Source organism: Tamandua tetradactyla, chromosome 21, assembly GCF_023851605.1.
Source record: "Tamandua tetradactyla isolate mTamTet1 chromosome 21, mTamTet1.pri, whole genome shotgun sequence".
Taxonomy (NCBI): domain Eukaryota; kingdom Metazoa; phylum Chordata; class Mammalia; order Pilosa; family Myrmecophagidae; genus Tamandua; species Tamandua tetradactyla.
Window position 1 is genome coordinate 52,624,691 of NC_135347.1, and position 22,974 is coordinate 52,647,664.

Sequence of the window (22,974 nt, forward strand, 5' to 3'; positions counted from 1 at the left end):
GTAAAATCATTGAACTAAGGTAAGTGTTTAATAAATGTTAGCTTTTGGGTTGAAGGATCCTGGCTGCTGATCTGGAACGTGGGCCCAAAATCTTTGCCTTCTTGTCCCCCTCCCCTCGTTTTCGTGGTCCTTTTATTTATTTATGGTTTTAATTTTGTGCCATGGGACGACAATTCTGCTTCATAAGCACTTAAATTTGAGGACTAAGAGAGTATAACAAAGTATTCGTGTTAAATTAAACACATGGCTAAGTGAATCCCACATATTCAACGGTATACGTGATTGCCCCAGTGCTGCACACTCATTGGGCTTGACTGGAAGGCTGTCCAGGTAAATAAGAGATTAACATTGCTGTCCCATGGCCAAACCAATTGTTTCTGAGGTCAGCCGAGGATGGGAGAGGAAATTTTATGACTGCTGGTGTACTTGTATTTTGGAAGAAGAGTTGGGCAGCATTAGCCAACACTCATCATCCCATCGTTAGTTTTCCTTTACTGAGCCAACAAGAGAGAACCCCCTTGTTTAGAGGCCGTTCCACGTACAGAACCTGCCAAGGGTGTGGGCGAAGAGTTGCGCCTTCAGGTGAAGTTGGGGGACAGTGCTGCCCAGACTTAAACCCTGAGGCCCCAGAGTCCCAGTGGCCACATGTCAGACCTACACACTGGTGGCCAGAGGCTTCTAGAAAAGTAGTGCCAAACCAGGTTCCGCTTTCATCTTTCTTCCCCCTCAATCCCCTCATCCCTCATCTGGGAGGCAGGAGGCCCAGGCACCAGTTCCCCCTTGAGCTCAATCTCTGATCTTCACAAGCAACATTTGCTTCCTCCCTCACGATTTTCCTTCAACTTGATTCTTCTGACCTGAGAGAAGGGTTAGGGGAGCTACCAAACTAGAGTGCATGTGTGGGCTCCGTGTTATCAATTTAAACCTGCTTTTCTCCCATAGGTTCTCTTCTAACTTAGCATTCATTGAGTTACATGACAGGTATTTATTAAGAGCCTACGTCATGCCAGGTTAGCACTGCTCAAGCAGATGAGGATGCAGCAGTGAACAAAACAAAGCCCCATGCCCTCATGGACCTCAAATGCAGGTGAGGCAGATAGAAAACAAGCATATTATACAATGTTAGCTAGCAGTGAGTGCCACGAAGAAAGGTAAGGTGGGGTAAAGAGATGCCGGGTGATGAGCAGTGAAGGAGGACATGCTGAGGACGTGATATCAGAGTAGAGACCCTACAGGGAGCCTGTGAGGCCACTGGGTAAGAGCATTCAGTGGAGGGCGGGCCATGGTGGCTCAGTAGGCAAGAATGCTCGCCTTCCATGCCAGAGGACCCAGGTTCGATTCCTGGTGCCTGCCCATGTGAAAAAAAAAAAAAAAAAAAAAGAGCATTCAGCAGAGGAAATAGCAAGAGGTAATATCCTAAGGGGGCTGGGGGACCTCACCCCCCAACACCTCTGGAGCATAAGGGAGGGCACACACTTTAAAATTTTTATGGACATTTGCTCATTTATATGCAGATTTGATGTGGCATTCATTTAAAAATAGATTAAACAATATAACCTTAATCTTAATTCTTGAAAAGAAAAGTGGGCAAAGTTTTTCAGGTGATAGCTTCTTGTTAAAAGTTAACTATGAAAAAAAAATTTCCCTTGAGGACAGAGATTCCAGAGTGTAAAGGCATTGTCCTGCTTTGTGGACAAGGTAGTATGCTATGGTCTTCAAAATGAAGATTCAGGCAGTGTGAGCCCAAGATGGAATCGGGTGACAGAAGTCAGATTATTTGGACCTCTTGGAGAAAGAAAAAGAAGAGGGAGTTGCTCCAAGAAGCTGATATTATTAAGACTTCTTGCAAGGCAAGGAGGCCTCCCTCTAAGGAACAGCATGAAGAAATCCCACATATTTGGAATTTTTAACATGGAGAAGCTACTGGAGCAGACATGAGAACGTGGAAGGTTGGGGGTCAGCCAAAGGGGCAGCCACGACAATAAGGCACGGAAATGTAAATTGCGCTCAGTAGTAGAGTAGTAAGAGAGCAGGCATAAAGTCCTTGGAGAGAAAGGCACATCTTATAAAATGAATATTCAAAACAGAGTCATGAATCTATTTTTAATCTAAAACTGTAAGTGATAAGCCTTAGTAATATTTATAAATAGCCCTCACATTTGATGAGGGTTCATGTATCATGTCTGATCCCAAAATTAACTACGGGGAAGGTGAACCCCAAAGGCAAGCCATCTTCATTCTTTCCAGTTTATCATGACGTATTAAGGAAGTCATCATTGCAGTTAATTTTACAACAACCGGGCATTAAACACTGAAATTGTTGCAATACTTTGTAATGGAATTGGTGAGGGGGATTGACCTTGAGAGTCTTGTACTTTTCAGAGGTTTGTGGTTCTCTCATAGCAAATAATTAAAAGAGTTGCGAAACTTAAAGATAAATTGTTCTCTTACAAAAAGACAAGTATCCGAAATTTGCTGACCTTTCTAGTGATACAAATGGCTGTATATGTGTAAGTGTATATAAGACAGATACAAGAAGTGAGAAATACTGCTTTTTTAAAAGGTCCTGCTGGAGAGAGCCTTTTGAAAAGGGATGTTTGGAAATGTTGGCAGCATTGTGAGATTTTTCTCACCAAAATGATGTGTACAACCTAGTAAAAGTTTCATTTATGCAAGAGATACATTTTTTAAAACCATTAAACATTTTTCCAAATGAGGAGTTTCAGTGAGGTTTGAATCCATTTGTTTAAAACGTAAAAATGAAATACAATGCTAATTAGTTTGTAACAACTCATGGGTAAGGAAAGAGGAGAAACATTTTAGTTGAATTTCAATAGAAACCTTTGTTCAGATGTTGAGTGGGATTGAGGAAGTGCCATCATGGTTCAAAAAGCCCAGCCAGGAATGCGCTTCTCCCACAGAGATCGGTGCATCACTGAGAGAGAATGCTTCAGCTGTGACAGTCACCACACCCGGGCTCACAATTAAAAAGCCTAGAATTAGGCCCTCAAGTTGCTGTATGAAAAAGTATTAATCCAGGGCGGTGCCATGGTGGCTCAGTGGCAGAATTCTCACCTGCCATGCCAGACACCTGAGGTCGATTCCCAGTGCCTGCCCATGCCAAAAACAAACCAACAAGCAAACAAAAACAAGTAAAGCTCAGTATGTATGCCACGAAGCCATCGTGGGACTGTTGAAATTCTAAAAGAAAAAAGGTGTTAATCCAATATTTTTTTAAATGAAGCATATTAATCACATTGTTCTTGATAAAACGTTATTAGTAATATTAAAATTCAAAAGCTTTCTAATGCAATAAAATGACTTTTTAAAGTGTTATTTAATTCACTTAACGCTATTTTTATGTTTTATGATTTCTATTAGTGCAGTAACACATAATTATATATAATGTATAAATAAAGAAATATGCCTTTGAGGGGGTTCCATTTTTATAAAAAGTTTGGGGAGTGAGTGCACGGATAAAGGGTTTGAAGCTGCTGGTATATAGGATGGCTTGAGGTCAGTCCTGAACCTCTCTGGTGGGACGTAAAGGCTTCTGAAAGAGAATTATTATTAAAGGGAGACCTTTATAAACACCACTGGTTTTAGCATCCATTAATGACTTTCTAACTCCATCTTTTCTTTCATATTTATTAATCATCAGTCTACTATAAGGAAGAACTTTGCCTTCTTCCTACTTACTTACTCTTTCATTTATTTATATTTACAGGAATCATAAATTATTTTTTCAAAGGCTTATAATCCTTAATGAGAATTCATGTCTGTGTTTCATCTTCCCTCTTTTATCCTGTCTACCAATTTTAATATTTTTCTTCCTTCAAATCAAAAGTAAGCCCCTTTCCTATTGAAGATGTCTGCAGCTCTTCCAGAACCTTTCTCTTCCTTCAGCTCCCATGGTTCTTATGTGTATTCTGTATGATCTGGCACTTAATTATATTCTTCTTTAATTGTTCCATGTATGAAAGTTTTATGACCTCAAAGAGGCTATAAAAGCCTGAGGGATAAAAACAGAATTTTCTTCTTTAGACTTCCCATTTAATGTATCTTTGTGGAAGTCCTAAAAGAGAAAACATCATGCCATCCTTCCATCCAAATCACAAGGCTGGTACATTAACAATTAATACCATGCAAGTTTTAAACTATTACGCCAAATAGTTTAGATAAAAGCACTGATATGGTTGGCCCCTAATTTTAAACACAGATTAAACAACAAAATCCAGTTGATTAAAAGGAAAGGTATGCAAACGTAGACTATGAAAATCTAGTTCTGACTGACCTGGCTCCAGAGCCCTATTCAGTAAGGGGGACCAGCTTTTCCTTGACTAAGAATTACCAAAAGAATCTGTTTCCGAAATGATGTACTTTGGGCTAAATGTCTTGAATAACAGTTTTACAAAAATGAATCCACATGACTTTTTCAGAAGAAAAAAGCATTAACTCCCAATTCAGTGAAAACAGCTTTCTGGGGTGGGGAAGAAGAGGACTGAAGTACTGTTGATGTATAATGTAATTTTCTCACGCTGTGGCATACCCCCGCTATAAAGCCTAGAGGATGTCAAAGAGCGATCGATGAGCAGGGCTCAGTCTGGTGCTCATGAAGATCAGTTTTCTCAACTGACAGGAGCCACATAGAGGAGAAAATGGGGATCACTACAGACCCTGAAGGCAGGGATTCTCTATCTTTGAAGCAAAAAATTCATATGCATAGATTCAAGGATGAAAAGAGCCAGGGATGTTGGACTGTGGAAGGTGAAGAGACTGATTGGGGTTCCATCTTAATGGAAGTCCAGTCCATCTCTATTCCCACATGGAGCTGTTCTATGGAAGGATCTAAAAGCTGGGCCAGGGTTTTTCTAAAAAGTAAAATAAAATTATATATATATATATGTAATTTTCGTATGTCAAATGCTTGAATAAGTCTTTGATGGAAGCCCCAGTGTTCTGGCTCATAAAGGTCGGAGTTTCGAACTTACTGGGGTACTTTTTTAACTCAGGAGAACCAAATACCCACCACTACCATGGAAGAACCTTATACATACCTCCAAACAGATTTTATTTTGAATGTTTTGTGTGCTGATGGACTCTCCAGAATAAAAATTAGTGGAAAAACGAGGGCCCCGGATACTTAATTGAGAGAACCTGCTTCATATAAATACTTAAAATTCTTCATCTGGATATTATATTACATCTGCTAGAGCTGATGAGTTTTGACATAGCTAATATTTTAAATATTTTTCCAATAGCAATCAATATTTATTCAATTAATAGTTGTGGGTTATCAGGTATGTGCCAGATTCTACGTGAATCAATAGGCTAAGCTTCAACAAAATCTGCTCACCATTTATCAGGCTCCACCCCCTAGGAGTCTTTTCGTTCTTGAATTATGGAATGTCAAAAAAATGGAACAGGAAGGCTGCTGGCAATGGTCAAAAAAGTTCTTTTGCTAGTCCACGCACCTTCTACTTGAAAGAACATACAGTTTGTTGATTTTTGAATCCACATTGCCGTCACTCCATCTCTTTCCTGAAATACTCTGTTCCTAAGCTTTCCACCTGTATTGTCCCATTTTTGAATCCTCCAATCAACCCTCTCTCTAGTAAATTGCAGGGACTCTATAATTCTCCTGGCTGACTCTCACTTTGCTTATCTGGTATCAAATTTTTTCATATAACGCTGCCATGAGCCTCATGTTCTGGTGTGTTCAGGCTGGCGGTGACACGTGCCGTTTCCCAGTCGTGGTGGTGCTTCTCAGCTTGTCGCCAGCCGTGAATTATTGCTTGAGAGAAAAATGATCAAAATTTTGAGAATGTTAATTTTTTTCAGTATTTACTTCTTCCCCTTTCAAGGCAGGTTTAACAACTTACTTTCACCCTGGGATAAATCTGAAGAAAATACATTTTGATAGCATCAAACTTTATGAAAAGCTGGAAGAAGAAACTGGGCAGGTATGTGTGGTTTCTCCTGAAGGACTCTGTCTTGCCATCAAGTCTAGCTGTATGTAGTAACATCACTGGCGTGGGAATATTTAATGTGGTAGATTATTTAGTAAGAACCTCTAGAGTGCATTTTAAAATCAGTTTAATTTCTTGAAGTGTATTGCCCATGTAATTAACTATTCTGCTTGCTTTTATAATGAAGAAAAAATAAAAAGCAGCTTCCAAAAAAAAATCTTCAGTCAGTTGCTTTATCTAGAAACTAAATTTACAGCCTTTTAGCAATTGGATTGCAAAAGATCCGACAATGGTGCATGCCAGATTGTCACACAGCTTTGGGAAGTGCCTCACTTTGAAGCCCCTCGATTTGAAGAGATATTTTTATCTCTTCTCGTATTTACTGGTACTCTCAAAATAAAGTGGCAAAGAACATCCATAGGCTGAGACTGAATTATGTTAATTTTTCTTGCTATTCCCCTTGCTTAAAGGCAGTAAATGGCTGCCCTGCCTGCCTTTCCAGCATGTTCTCTCGCCACTCTTCACTATGCTTATTCTTCAGCCATTCCTGGGTACTTATAGTCTGGAATCTGTTGAGCTCTCTCAGATCTCTTTTTGTTTGTTTGCTGGTTTTTATGTTGCCTCCTCTGCTTGACCCCTGTCTTCAGCATTGACCCCCACCCTTCCTCGAGGGTTGTTTGAGAAGCCTTCTGCGCCTTTCCCACCTGCCAGCCCTGCCCTGCCGAGTGGTAAGACCACCTCGTGCACGCCCGGCTGAGTGCTCGAATCCCTCTCTCTTTCTCCATGGTCACGTTGCTGACTGGTCGGTCTCTTTATAGACTGCAAGAAACCTGGGGGCAGAGACTGAATTTTTAATCTCGGTAACCCAGGGTCTTGCTGAGCACTTGGCAAACTAAAGGACCTGAATAAATGTCAAATGAATGTGTCTATTTCCATTCACGTGTAATCTTGTCATGGCACCAGTTTGGTTCTTTGTACCCCCACCTCAAATCCTCTGTCCTTCTCTTTTTCACATCGTTTTCCTTCCGCCTTTACCTTACTGCTCTTCTGTGTTACTGTGATTCTGCACGGGGCCTCTTGTCTCGTCCTTTAGACTCTAATCTATGTGTCGGCAGGGTCCTCTCCTGTCCATACTGCCCATCCTGGGGCTCCGTTGTGCCCGGCACTGAGTGGGCATTTAGTGGACAGATGCTGAGTGCTTATCTTCATACAGTTCCAGCATTTTATATAGTTCCCTCTCTGACTGCATGGTAACCTCTCTTCTTGTACACCTGCATTTCCATTGTGCCAAAAGAGAGAAAACCATGTTCGAGCGCCCAGTGATGGTTTCCTTATGTGCTTTCATTGCCATTATTGTCACAGGTGGTGGGATTCCATCAGCCGGGGAGCATCAGAATTGCTACAACTCCAGTAAGGGTGGATGAATTTAAATATCAGATGACTCGCACTGGCTGGCATGCAACAGAACAGTATATTATTGGACCTGAAAAAATTCAAGAGATGTTCCCTTTACTCAACATGAATAAGGTACTTATTTTAAGGGTATTTTCGTCATTTGTTGACTTGAATTAGCATTAGGGAAAGTTATTTTTAAAAGGTAAATGGCAAAATCAGGTGAATTAATGATGAAATTTGGGTAAACTAGAAGGTGGACTATTATGTATGATAAATGAAAGATGAAAATGTGATGCAAAATCTTATTTGTTTTCTACCTATGATAACTGAGGAAATGTTTTCAATTCCTTACTATCACTGTGTATGCCCCCTCTTTCCTCCCTGCATTACCTCCTGCCCCAACCCTGGATCTAAGGGTTTACCATATATAAACCTTTGAGAGATACAGACAGAAAGAGAACCTGTTGCAATAAATATGTATAAAGACCGTGTTACTTAAGAAAATGTTTTTAAACACCACATTAAAAAGTATCATGCTATTTTTTTTTTTTCCACAAATATCACCTAGCACATAGCTGTAATTCCCTCCAGGTTCTATGTCAGGGATGCATCCATCCTGATACCACACTTAACTGAGAAAATCCACTCCACAGGGAGTCTAATGTTTTCTCCTGCTGGACAATAATAAATTCTGAATAATAATAATATTGATCAACAGTTACCAAGAGCATATTTATATACTGGGCACTATATAAGGCCCTTTACATGCACCAATTCATTTGCCCTCCACAATAATATTATGAGGTATATATCATGACTGATGAGAAAACTGCAGCTTAGACAGTTTATATAAGGGCCCACGCTTAGCAACTGATTTGCCCGCAGGCTGTCTGACCCCAGTGTACCTACTGCCTCAGTGCACCAGGGTGAGGCTGCTGGGAAAGCCCATGCATGTGCTTCTCTGCTGGTGAATTCTCCAGTAGTTCTGATCCCCAAAGGATTGGTGTCATTGCTGTGGGTGCTGGCACCCACTCATCTGTCTGTGGGGAGGTCTTGTATGTAGCAGATGGTGTTGCCCTGCATTGTTTGATTGAAATTCCACCTTCACTCCTAGAAAGGATACGTTCATATTTGTTTCTGTGTCAGACCTGGGATGCTTTGCTGGAGGTCCTCACACTCAGGGACTTTTCTCGTGAGCAGCAGGCAGTGGAAATATGAGTGAAGGCTATTCTCTGAATCCGAAACAGGGTGCCAGATAGAATAAGTATGGGATCACTGCCTTGAGGCCATAGCCATTATAAAACAGCAATGTCACATTTTGAAATCTTCAGGAAATGTTAATTCTATTAAAAATCAAATGTCCGTGGTACAAGACCTCTAGCAAATAAGCAGATCAAATTAGTAACAGTAAAATTCCCTCAAAGAAAATCCTGGTCCTAGATGATTTCATTGATGAATGCTAACAAGCATTTGAAGACTTAATACTATTCCCTCAAAAATACTCCCAAAACTGGAAGAAGAGTGAGCACTTCCTAACTCATCCTATGAAGTCAGTATTACCCTGAAATCAAAATCAAAGGCATCACAAGAAAATTACAGATCAATATCTTTTTTTAATATAGATGCAAAAATCTTTGACAGAAATACTATCAAACTAAATTCAACAACATATGAAAAGGATTGTACATCATGACCAAGTAGATTCATTCCAGGAATGGAGGGTTAGCTTAACATCTGAAAATCAATCAATGTAATGTATCACATCAATAAAATAAAGGACAAAAACTACATGAGTTTTTCAGTAGATGCAGAAAAAGCGTCTGACGCAAGTTCCTTGCTTGTATTTGGTGTCAATAGATTTTTGTTGAATGGATGAGACCTAATACTTCATAATACTCTTATCTTTTAGCAACTCATGTTGTCTGAGTTTCATTCTTCTTTGTACCCCCACAGTACCCAACCTGAAGCTGTAACACAGAGCAGACACCCAAGAACTAGTTGCTGAATGGTTGAATCAAGCATACATTTTCCTGACACCAGATATACCATTTAATGTGAATTTATGCTACCAATTTAATATAAATTATAATTGCTATAGCAGCTAGGGTTAGATTTGGCTGCAAATATCAGAAACCAAAATAATAATGCTTAGACAAGAAGATTTTATCTCTTTCGTTTTGCAGTGCCCACAGCAATGACACCAACCCTTTGGGGATCAGACCATTTAAGAGACTTAAATGGTGGCTCTTTCCCATGAAGATTTCAGGGACCCAGTTGCTTTCTAGGTCTTTGCTCTGACATTCCTAGGGTGTGACCCTTGTGTTCTTATTCCAAGATGACAGCTAGAATTCTGGCCACCAAATCTGCATTTAGGCAGCAGGATGTGGGAAGTGTGGGGGACAAAGAAGAAAGGAAAAGAGGCATATGCCAGTGGTCTTCTTAAAATAGTTTCCAAAAGCTCCTGCATACTTTCACTTATATCTCATTGACCAGGACTTAATAATAGTTCTAGTTACCAGGAACTAATGGCTGCCAGGGAAGTTGGAAACTGTACTCTTTGTCTAAATAAACATTAGGTTCCATTGCTATGGAAGGAAGAAAGAATGAATGTTGGAAACATATGCAAACCTCCATCTAGTTAACTCTCTAATCTGACCTTAGAAACAGGAAAACAAATTGCAGACGGATCAATATGATGCCAAGCGACAAATTACACTTTTCAAATCTAGTTTTAGTAAACATTTACTGACAGCATATATTTACATTGAGAATAAGTATACATTGTTTTGGATATTGGCTCTTTGGTGATCCATGTAGGTTTTAGCTGGACTGTATAATCCTGGAGATGGTCACATTGATCCTTATTCTCTCACTATGGCCCTGGCTGCTGGTGCTAGGAAATACGGGGCCCTTTTAAAGTATCCTACACCAGTGACTTCTCTGAGACCCAGGTCAGATGGAACATGGGACGTTGAAACACCGCAGGGATCAGTGAGAGCAAACAGAATCGTGAACGCTGCCGGTAAGCATCATGTCTTTAAAGTAACTTTTTTTTTTTTTTTGAAGTGACAAAGAAATCATATTTAGTCATAAAGTGATATTTCATACTACAAACGCTGTTAGGAAACATGGTCACATTCCAGAGCTATATATGTTATCTGTGTCTAAGCTACAAAGCCCTCCCTCCCTTGCTTTGCTCTTGGTGTGAATGCCACTCTGCCACCCTAGATGGTTCCATTTCCTAATTTCTTCTGCTCCAGATTGTGTCTAGTGGAATTATGCTTATTTTTCCTTTCTATGATCACTCTTTCTTTATACTAATAACCAAATTCTAGTGTTCAAATTCATGAGCAGCCCCCTTTGTTCTCAATTTGTTTTTTGTTGCTGACTTGGTAATTTGTGTTCTCCTGCTCTCATCCACTTGTGCCTACCTTTGACTCAAGTCTAAAAACGTCGCCCTTTCTTTTCAGCACACGATGAAACATATTTCATTATCTTTTCTTTACATTGCTCTGTGAGAACCTAGACTCAGAGAGCAGTAAATCCCAAAGGAATATGTGATCATCTGGCAACCCGTTCATTTCCATGTAAGGAGGCCAGCATCTGGAAGGAGCACGCTACGTGGCTGGCTATGTCAGAGCCAGGACTTGGACGCGGGCCTTTTGATTCTTGAGTTAATATGCTTTCTAGAAGTCGGTTATATGTGACGTCACATACAAAAATTATATTCTAGTGGAAACACCTGTGCAGTCTAGGTCACAGTGGTTCATTTAAAACTTGAGCATGAGGCGGTACCTGATTTTCTTGTTATCTGCTCTTATTCATCGCGTAAGTCACAAAATGAAAACAATTTTTTGTTATTTATCAGGTCAAATTATGTGCCATGAGGACCTGCCAGAAACATGAATCCTTTGTGATTCTTCTCGCTAAATTGTAACTTCTGATTGATGTTATTCCGTTAACCAAGACGTTTTAATGGTCTTAGAAAAAGCGGCCATGTCTTCAGTATTTGAGAATCTAGACTGGTGTTTCTGAATCTTTCTAATCCACACCTCCCCTTTGAGAAGCATAAAAATCTCATGCCTTCTTTAATATTTGAAATTCAAAATAACGTAAATGGGCTTGCCTTAAACAATTAAAGCAAGGGGGTAAAACATTGCTGTTTTTAAACTTTACTTACCCCATTACCCTTTCTAATACTCCCCTCCACACTTCAGTTCTTGATGCTAACAGAGTGAGTCTTCTAAATTCTGTTAGAAGATCTAAGGCAATGAAATAATTTTTCCTGTTTTCCAACTAGCAAATATTTTACACAACCTTATAACTTTCTTTGTAGTTTCATGAAATCAGCCCTTATTAAAAATATCTGACCATTTTCATAGTGACAGCAAATACTGAACAGACTTTGATTCCTATCCAGCACCCGTGGCAGACATTGCTAATCAATCCCAGCACTCATGTCAGCCAGGCTTGAACAAAGCCCCCCATTATTCTCAACATCAGGTTTCAGGCCACCGTTCATTCCCAACTGATGTTTTGAGAAAGAATATACAAGACCTTAATTTGACACATTTATCCCTGTTTTGCTAAAATGGATCAACTTTGGTTTATATAGTTGAAATAACTTTTTCTAAACCAAAGGACTGTGAGGAATTAGAAATCTCTGAAGAGAAAAGATAGAATAACCTCCAAAGAGATCTGACCTAAACCCTGGCAGTTTTCTGTACAGCTGTGTTACTCATGTGTGTCTGGGGGTGGGGTGGGGTGGGAAGGAAGGGATTCAAATCCCCGTAATTAGATAGAACAGAATGGTAATGTTTCTCTCCTCTCTTGATTCTTGATACCTTTTATCCAACCACGTACACTCCCTTTCCCATTTCCATTCCTAGTAAACTCCGAGTAACTCCTTAATAATAGTTAATTGAAGAACTATCCTGTCTCAATACTCAGTTGTTTTTCTCATTCAAATCAGATCTCTGGCCCATAATTTTTTTCCCTCCTTCATCTCTTACATTCTACTGCGTAGAATTTGCTGGAGAAAATCTTACTACATATTAGTAGTCCATAAGAGGTATGTGTGTGTTTATTTGCAAATTTTTTTTTTAAGAACCTTATTTCAGTCTAGAAGCTCCCCAAATGGTTAGTTTCAGGAATTGGGAGCTAAAGTTTGGATATGCCCCCCTCTGGAAATGAAGCTAACAAGATCAGTTTTATGAATGAAAGCAGCCATCTGCAGAAGGCATCATGCTAACAAGTTTTGAGAATGTGTGGCTGATGGAATGTTTCCCAGAGAGAGCAGGATGACTCGTATATTCAGGTGAGGCCTCCAAGCCAGCCCTGAGAGGTAACGAAAACAATAGCCAAGCTATAAACTGAGAAATGTAACCAAAATGTAAAAAATCGAAAGGCCTCTGTTATCTACTCAGTTGTTCTGTAGTTTACTGCGTGTTTCTGTAAGAGCAGTCATAACAGAAGGCTTCTGGGACTTCAGGATATCCATGAAAAACAAGGTCTAAGAGGAAAAATGTGCCAGTTTTTTGGTATGTTTGCAGGATTGTCCAAGAGAGTGGGACTCTCTGACCCAGAGGCACACTTGTGTGGCCTCAGCAAGTTGGGATAGTTATTCTGAGAGTTATTATGAGTAGTAAGTGAGCTAATAATGTAGGGTACCCAAAACAGGGATTACCACGTAGCAAGCATTCAAGAAATATTAGGTATAATAATACTTATGGTTATTATAATTATTTCCTTGATATGTCTATGGCTCAACCTGGGAGACACTAGCATAAGGCTACCGTACCAGCCTTAAAATTGCTCCTTTCTCTTACTCTATAGTCTTAGGGTACCCATTCTGCTAGTAAATTAACTTCTCAAAGAGCTTGGTTTTTAAGCTCTTCGAGATAACAATCACTTAGGGGAATTCTCCAGGCTTCAGAAAGGTTCTAATTCAAGTGACCTGGATTGGGGGTTCAGAATGTGTGTTGGACAGGTGCCCCAGGTGAGTCTGTAGCAGGTGTTCTACAAAACATCCTCTGACAAATACTGCTATATGTGTCCCTAGAGAAAAGGGGATGCTATAACCCTATTCTTAAGCAAGAAAGGTGAGGAAGTTTCTGGGTGCTCCTCACCTCTTGATGTGCAATAGGCTAATTTAAATCTAGTACCAGAAGCTTTCAAAATCTGCTTCATTCTAGCCCCTCTCCTTAGGTGCAGCTCTGGGGAATGGCTAAGTGCTATTTTTTATGATGGGCCTTTTTCTTTGCATGGTGATGAATGTTTCTCTTGACCTCATTTCCAATGGATTTATTAAGCCTGAGGTAACTTCGTTAAATTTACTTAAGAATTTTCCTAATTTGGTAAATCAGAAGTTTGAGTGGTTCATGTTAGCATGATGCCTAGGGTTCATCCAGAGAGAATTGCTTCATTTTGCCTTGATGCTCCGTGTCAAAGAGTGAAACCATTGTTGTCACCGTAAAAACCATCGAAGAGAAGCAAACCTGTCAATGAACCTTACCTCCTTATTTTAACCCATTTTTATTTATCACTGCTTATATTTTTTTAATGGAAGTCAATGATCATTTTTATTGATGCTTTGTCTCTGCAGTTGTTTTTCTTTTAGTACTAGTAGAGTTTGCTGTGACTCCACACTTGGCTCTCTTTCTTTTGATGTTGGTGGGTGGGTGGCCTGGCAGGGGTTGAATTAATCCTGGTAAGATTTAGGTTAACATGGTTGACACATAAAGGAACAGAATACCAAAAGGTACCACCTCCATAGGGTAAAACATTTTAGAACTTGCTATGGGGCTTGAAATAATATAACCACACGCTACTTAGGCATAGCCATTTTCACTTTATTTTAGTGATGGACTGCATTAATAAGTAAGAAATTGGATTCAGAAATTCATAAACATGGAGTAGAATTTATTTTCTTCAATTTATGTTTTTAATGGAAATAAACACATCGAGGATACTGCAGTGGTTTGAAGTGCTAGGCTAAATATTTTCGCTTTTTATAGTGTATAAACTGCTTAGAGTATATAACTAGGATATGTGGTTTTACTATATTTTCCCCCAAGGTCCTGATATCAATAATTCACATCTTCCTGCTGATAAGAATAAATTAAATCTCTATATTATTAAAACATCAGCAAATAACTCTGATGCCCACAGGTCAGACTTTTGGTTCCAAATGGACACCCATTTCCGGGGTTATTATACAAGAGTGACTAACAACAGAATACACGGGGGGATGTTTAGGTGGTTAAACGAAAATAAACTTTGTTACATGAGAGTGCGTAATCTGGGCTCCTAGGTGAACTTGGAGTTGATGATTCTGTGTCTAGTTCTGAACTTCATAAAGACAGATACTTCAGAGCCCCTTCATACGTTCTTTTTTTAATCAGAAAATAACAATTAAAAATTTAGAGAGTGCAAGCTCTAAAGAAAGAGCTTAAGTAAGATTAGTTAATCATTTGAATGATTGCTCAAAATTATTATGAAACAAACAAGCAAATAGAAATCCCCTTCCTAGAACTGGTGGGTCAGCTGACACCACATCCTTGTCAAATAATAATCATTTGTGTCATTTTAAAGTCGAAAATACCTTTGCATGAGTGAAGGCGTCTTGAATTTTTAAAATACCAGTAATGTGATGATTCCCTGTCTCCCGTGTGACCTTGGGCACATCTCTTGCCCTTTCTGGACTTCAGCTCCTTTATCTATATACTCAAGGATTGGCCTGGAAGAGAATCCAGATTCAGCCACAAATGTATCTGGCTCTATCTTTTGCAAATGAAAAAATAACACACATTTCCACTAATAAACCAGTCTCCATGCAAATTGTGGATTGAGAAACATTTGTTCTGGGGATTCTCCATCTACTCCTAAGTCCTCCTTCCTTCTTGCTGCAACGCCTCTTCACTCCCTGCTCTGATTCCTGGTGCCTTCCTGCTTTTTGCAAGAAAGGATCTTACAAATTCATCCACAGTAAACCTTTAAAATCACAGGTGAAATAGAGATGTGCCATCTCTCCCAAAGTGTATGCATCTTCAAATTTTAAGCTAACAAAACCATTTGTGGGTTTTAGGGACCAATGAATTGGGAGGCATAGGGTCTGGGGGATAGAGCTGCTACCATTTATTATATGCTATTATTATGTACTATTATTGTATAGTATACTGACCGACCACAGCAACACAGGGGCCACTTTCTTTACCTGAGAATCCCTGTCCACAAGTCAGGTCAGTCCATTACCATCTTTCTTATGAACACTTGCGTATTTTATAGATTTGTGTTTATTTTTTCCCCTTCAAATACAATTTTGTTCTTCCCTTATGCCCACTTTTTGCTTATGGACAAAATATTTTTTCAGGAAAGGAAGTCCCTTAGATTCCAGATACCTTAAAATCTCCGGGATAATATGAAACATCGTCTTGTGTCCTTGCCCACAATTTTTCAGAGACAATGATTTAAGGATTACTATGACATTCTTTAGACTTTGTCATGAGAACTCAAGTCTTCCAAATGTTTTATTTTAATTTAAGTCACTATATCTGTGTGAGATGTGGTATGTGCTCCTCTATGTGGTGACATGCAAAATACTTTTTTATTTAAGGGTTTTGGGCTCGTGAAGTAGGTAAGATGATTGGGCTCGAGCACCCTCTCATTCCGGTTCAGCATCAGTACGTCGTCACGGCGACCATCCCTGAAGTGAAAGCTCTGAAACGAGAACTCCCTGTACTCCGGGACCTGGAAGGATCTTATTACCTCCGGCAGGAAAGGGACGGGCTTCTGTTTGGTCCATATGAGAGTCAGGAGAAAATGAAAGTCCAGGACTCCTGGGTCACCAGCGGAGTTCCCGCAGGTGGGTGCAGCACGTCCGACATGGGGGTTCATCCTCGGCACTGCCAGGCCTGGCCCTAGACTGAAATGACTCCGTGATGGTAGGTTACCTGCAGGCACCTGGGCACTGGAGGTGAGGGTTGGAGGTGAGCCCTCTCCTCCTATTCCTTGGACAATCCCACAGGGAGTGAGGCCTCCAGAAGGGAAGAGAGGAGATGTAGGATTTAGGGGTAGAGAAGCTGAAAAACACATTCCAGCTGCCTTGAAAGGCTCCAGGTGTGTTTTCACCTGTTCACACCAAGCTCCTGCCTCCTCCTCTGTCCTCCTTCCACCACATGGTCTGGTCCTAAGGTCCGGCTATAGCTGTTGTTGTGCTTTGACGGGAAGAAACAAGATGTCCAGCCTGCTAAGAATGAAAACCAGGAGTCCTAAGAATGGAGACTCCCCAATGCTACATAAATGAATGTGAAAATGGCCCAGGTCTCTATTCTACAGCAGGATTTGCTAGTTTCTCTGGCAGGTTCTGGGATGGAGATGAGGAGGTCTTTTCTTTTTCCTGAAACATTTCTGTCGAGCCAGTTTAAGGATTGGGCCACCCAGGGAGGTACTTGGGGTGAATCTATAAAAGGAGATAAAATATTATGGGGGCACTGAAATGTTATAGGGACTCTAAGGACATGGAGAAAATGAGACTTTCTAGAATTATTCTTTGACAAGCTGCTTGAGATGGGGATGAATCCCTCCCTCTGCTCCTGAAGGAGCAGCTGTACCCAAGTCATAGCAAATGGCCTCCAAGCACCCTCCAGGGAGGGCGGTCACCTGGCCGCAGGACTGGGGCTTCGCAGCCTGGACTTGACACTTCTAGGCGAGTGGGGATGTGCCCTCCACAGACAAAGGGCTGAGCCCCCCGGGGAGCCTGCCTCTCTGCTATTCCCCAGCCTGAATCAGCCCCTCCTTCCAATAAATGTTGAGCAAATAGTTAGAGAATACCAGCTGGGAGGAGAGTCAGGTTGTTGGCTGGCGCTGGGTGCCCACAAGTCCTGGGCAGGCCTGGGGAGTTGGCACATGCCCGCTGCAGCACACTCAGTGGAGCCTGCAGGAGGCAAGGGGAAGCTGGCTCACTGCCGGTGGGGAAACCGCCAGTACAGCTGGAGACTCTTTGTAAATGCAGTTTTGTTGAGGTATATCGCACACCACACAAACCGTTCAAACCATGTGGAATATCATCACATAGTTGTGCAGATAGCACCATGATCAATTTTGGAATATTTTCATTATTCCAGAAAAGGAATAAAAATTAGAAAAGAAAACCCAAATCCTCCTATACCCCTTATCCCCCACTGTTATTGACCCAGAATATTGGTGAGGTATATTTGTTACCGTTGATGGAAGAGTTACTTTACTGTTAACTTTAATCCATAGTTTGCAATAGGTACATTTCCCCCCATAAACCCTTCAATTATTAACACTTTTGAATAGTGTCATATGTTTTTAAGTTCATGAAAGAACTTTTTAAATACACGTGCAGTTAATCAAGAGCATTGTCTGCTACACAATTCACTGTTATACATTCCCATGTTTTAACCTCCAACTTTCCTTCTGGTGACATACATGACCCTAAACTTCTCCTTTCCACCACGTTCACAAGCCATCCAGCACTGATTACTCGGTGGAGACGGTTTTTTGAGAAGCTCATCTGTGGTCTGACTCCAACCACAGTGCTTCACAGGACTGCGAAGATGACTGCACTTCAAGACCTCGCCTCATTTCACACAACTCTAGCCCTGGGATGTATTGTCTGGATGGATATAGGAGAAGCTGGAGAAAGGAGGCCACCATGCTGTTCCCTCCAGGATGAAGAGCAGTTTTCAAAGGGGTCTAGAGTGGGAACAATCCAGTGTCCATCGACAGATGAATGAATATACAACATGTGATATATACCGTGGACTGATATTCAGCCATGTAAAGGAATGAAGTTTTAATGCATGCTCCAACATGGGTGAACATTGAAAACGTTATGCTATGTGAAATAGCAACACAAAGGACAAATACTACATGATTCCACTTAGATAAAGCATCTAGAATAGGCACATTCAGAGACAGAAAATAGACTAGAGGTTGCCATGGTCCAGAAGGAGCAAAAATGGGGAGTTATTGCTTAATGGGTGCAGGTTCCTGTGTAGGGTGATGGAGAGGTTTTGGTAATCGATGGTAGTGAATGGTAGCACAATATCGTAAATGTAATTAATGTCACTGAACTGCACACTTAAAAATGGCTAACATGGTTTTAAGTTATGTAAACTTTACCACAATAAAAAGGATGGGTAGGGGTGTCCAGAATCCAGCATCCTAGATCCTGGGATGATTTTCTACTTTTCCAGTGTCCTGACCTGACTTTTTAAACTCCTGCTTCCTCTCCTCTGGGAGACTGAAGCAGGCTCGCATGGCTCATTGAACAATAGGGTTCTCTTTTGACAAACTAAATTGTTGTTCCTTTTTGTTGTGGTCTTATTAAATATGGGAAGCGTTTAGTATGTATGAATTTAAATTTTCTACAACTAAACAAGGTCGACTTTCATCATCTTACTGTTTTAAGGACAATGCAGCTATCACTCTCGGTAATATAATGGGTGTCCACCTGTTGATAGCGGATATCAAGTTGAGACTTTTTAAAAAAGCTCAGGTTCCTTCTTAGAGCATTTTTAGATGCAGGCGGTTTCAGGGATTTAAATCCCTTTAGAGTACTTGTCAGTGCAGCTGTGGCATGCTGACTGTCACGGCGTGTCTTTCAGGGTTTGGAAAGGAGCTCTTTGAGTCTGATCTAGACCGGATCATGGAGCATGTTGAAGCTGCCATGGAAATGGTCCCAGTCCTGAGAACGGCTGACATCATCAATGTGGTCAACGGCCCCATCACTTACTCTCCTGACATTCTGCCTATGGTGGGGCCGCATCAGGGGCTCAGAAACTACTGGGTGGCCATAGGCTTTGGGTGAGTATTCCTTATAAATCAACATTTATCACGTGTTTTAGATAAGTCTTGTCCCTAACCTCAGGCCCAAAGGGAAAATATGGGAAGTCCAGAGAGTTTTCTCCTCTTCATGACTGTTGAAATGTAAGGAATAAAAAACTGCAGTCTTAAAGCCCTGACCATACAAAGTATTTAATCACTTTTATCAAATCACTTTGCAAATTAGCACACAGATGAGAAGTGATTTCCTGGGACTTTCTCTTTGTATATTTCTTGTCATTTCCATTATTCATGTATCTTTTCATGCTGTGATTCTCCATAAACAGGTCAATTTGTCCCAATTTTACAAGGATGTTTTCATAATACAATGTGACAGAGATAATTCAAACTGTCTAATATATAATATACCTGGTGCGTTTTTCACATTAATTTGTTTGCCAACATGATTTGTTTCTCTGTAATTCCTGGGGTTACTTCCTATTTGTGATTCCATTACCCCTTTGATGTTTCATTTCTAATATTTGTCCCATTAGTTAGGTGAATAGTGATGTCAAGCCCACTTTATTATCACATCACAGCTTCTAATTCTCTATTTTCTTTCCCATTTTATTTGTGTGTATGTGTGTGTGTGTGCATGTGTTTTATTCAACTAATATTTAGGGAGCTCCAGCTCTCTGCCAGGCATAGTGCTAGCACAGGGCTACTGCAGGGACCTTCAGACCTACTGTCCAGTCTGCCTAGGGGTGGGAGGGCTGGTCGGCCACTGGGCTGTGCTGGTGGTCTGAACTAAAGAAACATCAGCTGGGGACAGAGAGATGGTAGGAGATCAAGTTGATTAGATTTAGTGCTTGATTTCATAAGGTGTGCAGGGAGAGGGAAAATGGCAAGTGAGGAACACATTTCTAACTGGTTAGATGCGGGGTCCATTCTCTAGGGAAGAGAAGGGCTTGATGGGGGAGGAAAAAGCACCAGGAAAATGATGCGATTCATTTTTGACAGATTGGATGTAAAGTATGCAGGTCTGTGGGATACCAGGGGAGACAGCCCGTGGGAAGATGGGGATATTGGACTGGAAGGTACAATGTTTAGTAGTTACTAAAACCTAAAAGTAAAATTTAGTAATAAAGGGCAGGCCAGAGTGGCTCAGCGGGCAGAGTTCTCACCTGCCATGGGGAGACCTGGGTTCATTTCCTGGTGCCTGCCCATGTAGAAAAAAATTGGTAATAAAGTCAGGGCCACTTATGGAGTGCCCTGCTATACCAGTCTGCACGAAGGCATGTGCATGCGGGATCATTTCTCTTATACATTGTACATTGTGACACATGGTATTAAAACATGTATCTTCCTATATCTTAATTTGTTTTATTAGAGGAGTTGTAAGTTAAGAGAAAAATCATACATAAAATACAGAGTACCCATCTACCCCTTTCATGCCCACAGATTTCCCTATTATTGATACTTTGCATTAGTGTGGTAACTTTGTTAAAATTGATGAAACAATATTGTTATAATTATACTATTAATTATAGGCCATAGTTTATTTTAGAGTTCCCTCTTTGTGTTATACATTACTATGGGTTTTAAGACTGTTATTCTGGTAAAATAAATACAACCTAGAAGTTCTCATTTTAACCAACTTCAAGCATACAATTCAGAGGTGTTAATTGCATTCACAATGTTGTGTTCCGTCACCTCCATCCATTACCTAACCAAACTGTGCTGGAAAACTGGATATCCACGAAAAGGAATGAGAGTGGACCCCTACCCACTGCCATATACACAAACTAACTCAACATAGCATCACAAATCTAAACACAAGAACCAAAACTACAACTCCTAGAAGGAAACAGAGGGAAACGTCTTCAGGATCTTGCAACAGGTGCTGGTTTCTTAGACTCTGCACCAAAAGCACAACCAACAAAATAAAAAATAGATAAATGGGGCTTCCTCAAAATTAAATACTTTTGTGCATCAAAGGATTTTATCATGAAAGCATAAAGATAACCTAGATAATGAAAGAAAATAATGCAAATCAGATATCTAATAAGGGGTTAATATCTAGAACATATTTTTAAAACTCCTACCTAAAACAAAACTCCTACAGCTTAACTACAAAAGACAAACAACCCAGTTAAAAAAATGGACAACAGATTTGACATTTCTCCAAAGATATACAAATGGCCAATAAATATGAGATGATGCTCAACATCATTAGCTATTAGGGAAGAGCAAATCAAAACTACAATGAGATTCCATTTCAAACCACTAGAATGGATATTCTGAAAAACAAAACAAAACAAAAAAAGTATCTGTGAGGATGTGGATAAATAGGAACCTTTATGAATTGTTGGTGGGAAGGTAAAGAAGGTAAAAATAGAACAGTTTGGCAGTTCTTCAGAAAGTTTAACATAACATTACCACATAACCCATCAATTCCACTTCTAGGTATATACCCCCCCCCAAAAAAATTGAAAACAGAGACTTGAACAGATATTTGCACACTGGTAGTCATAGCAGTGTTATTCATAATTGCCAAAAGGTGGAAGCAACTCATGGCCATCAATGGAAGAATGGATAAACAAAATGTGTTATAAATAAACAATGGAATATTATTCAGCTGTAAAAAGGAATGAAGTTTTGATTACATGCCACCATATGGATAAACCTTGACGACATCATATTAAGTAAAATAAGTCAGACACCAAAGAACAGATATTGCAGTATCTCACTGATCTGCAATAGAAAATGCAAATTCATAGACTCAAAATTAGAATACAGGTTACCAGGACAGGTGTGAGGATAGGGCATGGAAGTGAAGGATTAAAATGTACAGGCCTTGGTGGGAGAGGGAGAAGTGATAGATGGAGGTGATGGAACCCAACATCCATTTGCTGTGGATTTTTCAGGATTTTTCTGTATATAGGATCATGTTGTCTGCAAATAGGGAAAGTTTTACTTCTTCCTTTCCAATCTGGTTATCTTTTAAAGAGAGAGTTCTGAGAAGATGGCAGAATAGGATAGGCTGAGTTCACCCCTGCTCCAAGGAACAGCTAGAGAAGTGACAGAACAATGACCCAGACAGCGATTCCAGGGTATAAAGGACCTGGGAGGGTCTCCTACACCACAGAGGGAGGCCGTGGTTAAAACAGTAGAAGAACTGAGATGCAGAGAACTGGAGACCATATTGCTGGTGCAAACAGCCTCATGTGCCCCTATAAGTAGAGGCCTGGAGCCCTCGGGAGTGCTGGGACAGGGAGACGGGACAAGGAAGTAAGCCAAGCCACATTCCTTGAAAGTGCTACCTTCACGCACACTGCCCCTGCCCCACGACCTGCGACTCTCCCCACACCACGCACCTGAGCCCTATCACCTGCACTCCCCATGCTCCAAACATCCCTGCCCATCCCCCCTCCCACATGTCCCAGCATGCAGACACGCCTGCCCTTGCCCAACCTATTCTCCTGTGCAAGTGCACAGTCTCACCCCACCCCTCCTGAGACCCGTGCACATGTGTCCAGCCCCACGACCCCCACCTATCCCTCCCTGCCCCCTGTAGGCGTTCACTTGTGCATCTGGGCTGCAGGCATTCACCTTCATACCTGAGCCACACCCACACCCAGTCCAATCAGTTGTTCAACCCCACCTGGCACCCCCTCTGAGCTCTGTGCAGGTGCACATCAGCATCTGGGCTCCCCACCCCAGAACCCTGCACACACACGTACCCAATCATGCTATGTCCCTTCAGTTCTGGGCAAGTGCTGACCTGCACATCTGGCCCACCCCCACCCCCAACCCATGC

The 22,974-nt window shown here is 40.8% G+C and overlaps 1 protein-coding gene across 1 annotated transcript in view; it reads left to right on the plus strand.

Moving 5' to 3' along the window:
• DMGDH (dimethylglycine dehydrogenase) overlaps window positions 1-22,974 on the plus strand; it is a 108,302-nt gene that overhangs the window by 16,635 nt on the left and 68,693 nt on the right. Inside the window, exons 5-9 of the mRNA XM_077138667.1 lie at window positions 5,865-5,963; window positions 7,332-7,496; window positions 10,182-10,386; window positions 15,979-16,227; window positions 18,998-19,196. Of these exons, the coding sequence (XP_076994782.1) occupies window positions 5,865-5,963; window positions 7,332-7,496; window positions 10,182-10,386; window positions 15,979-16,227; window positions 18,998-19,196 (917 nt within the window). The remainder of the gene's footprint in view (window positions 1-5,864; window positions 5,964-7,331; window positions 7,497-10,181; window positions 10,387-15,978; window positions 16,228-18,997; window positions 19,197-22,974) is intronic.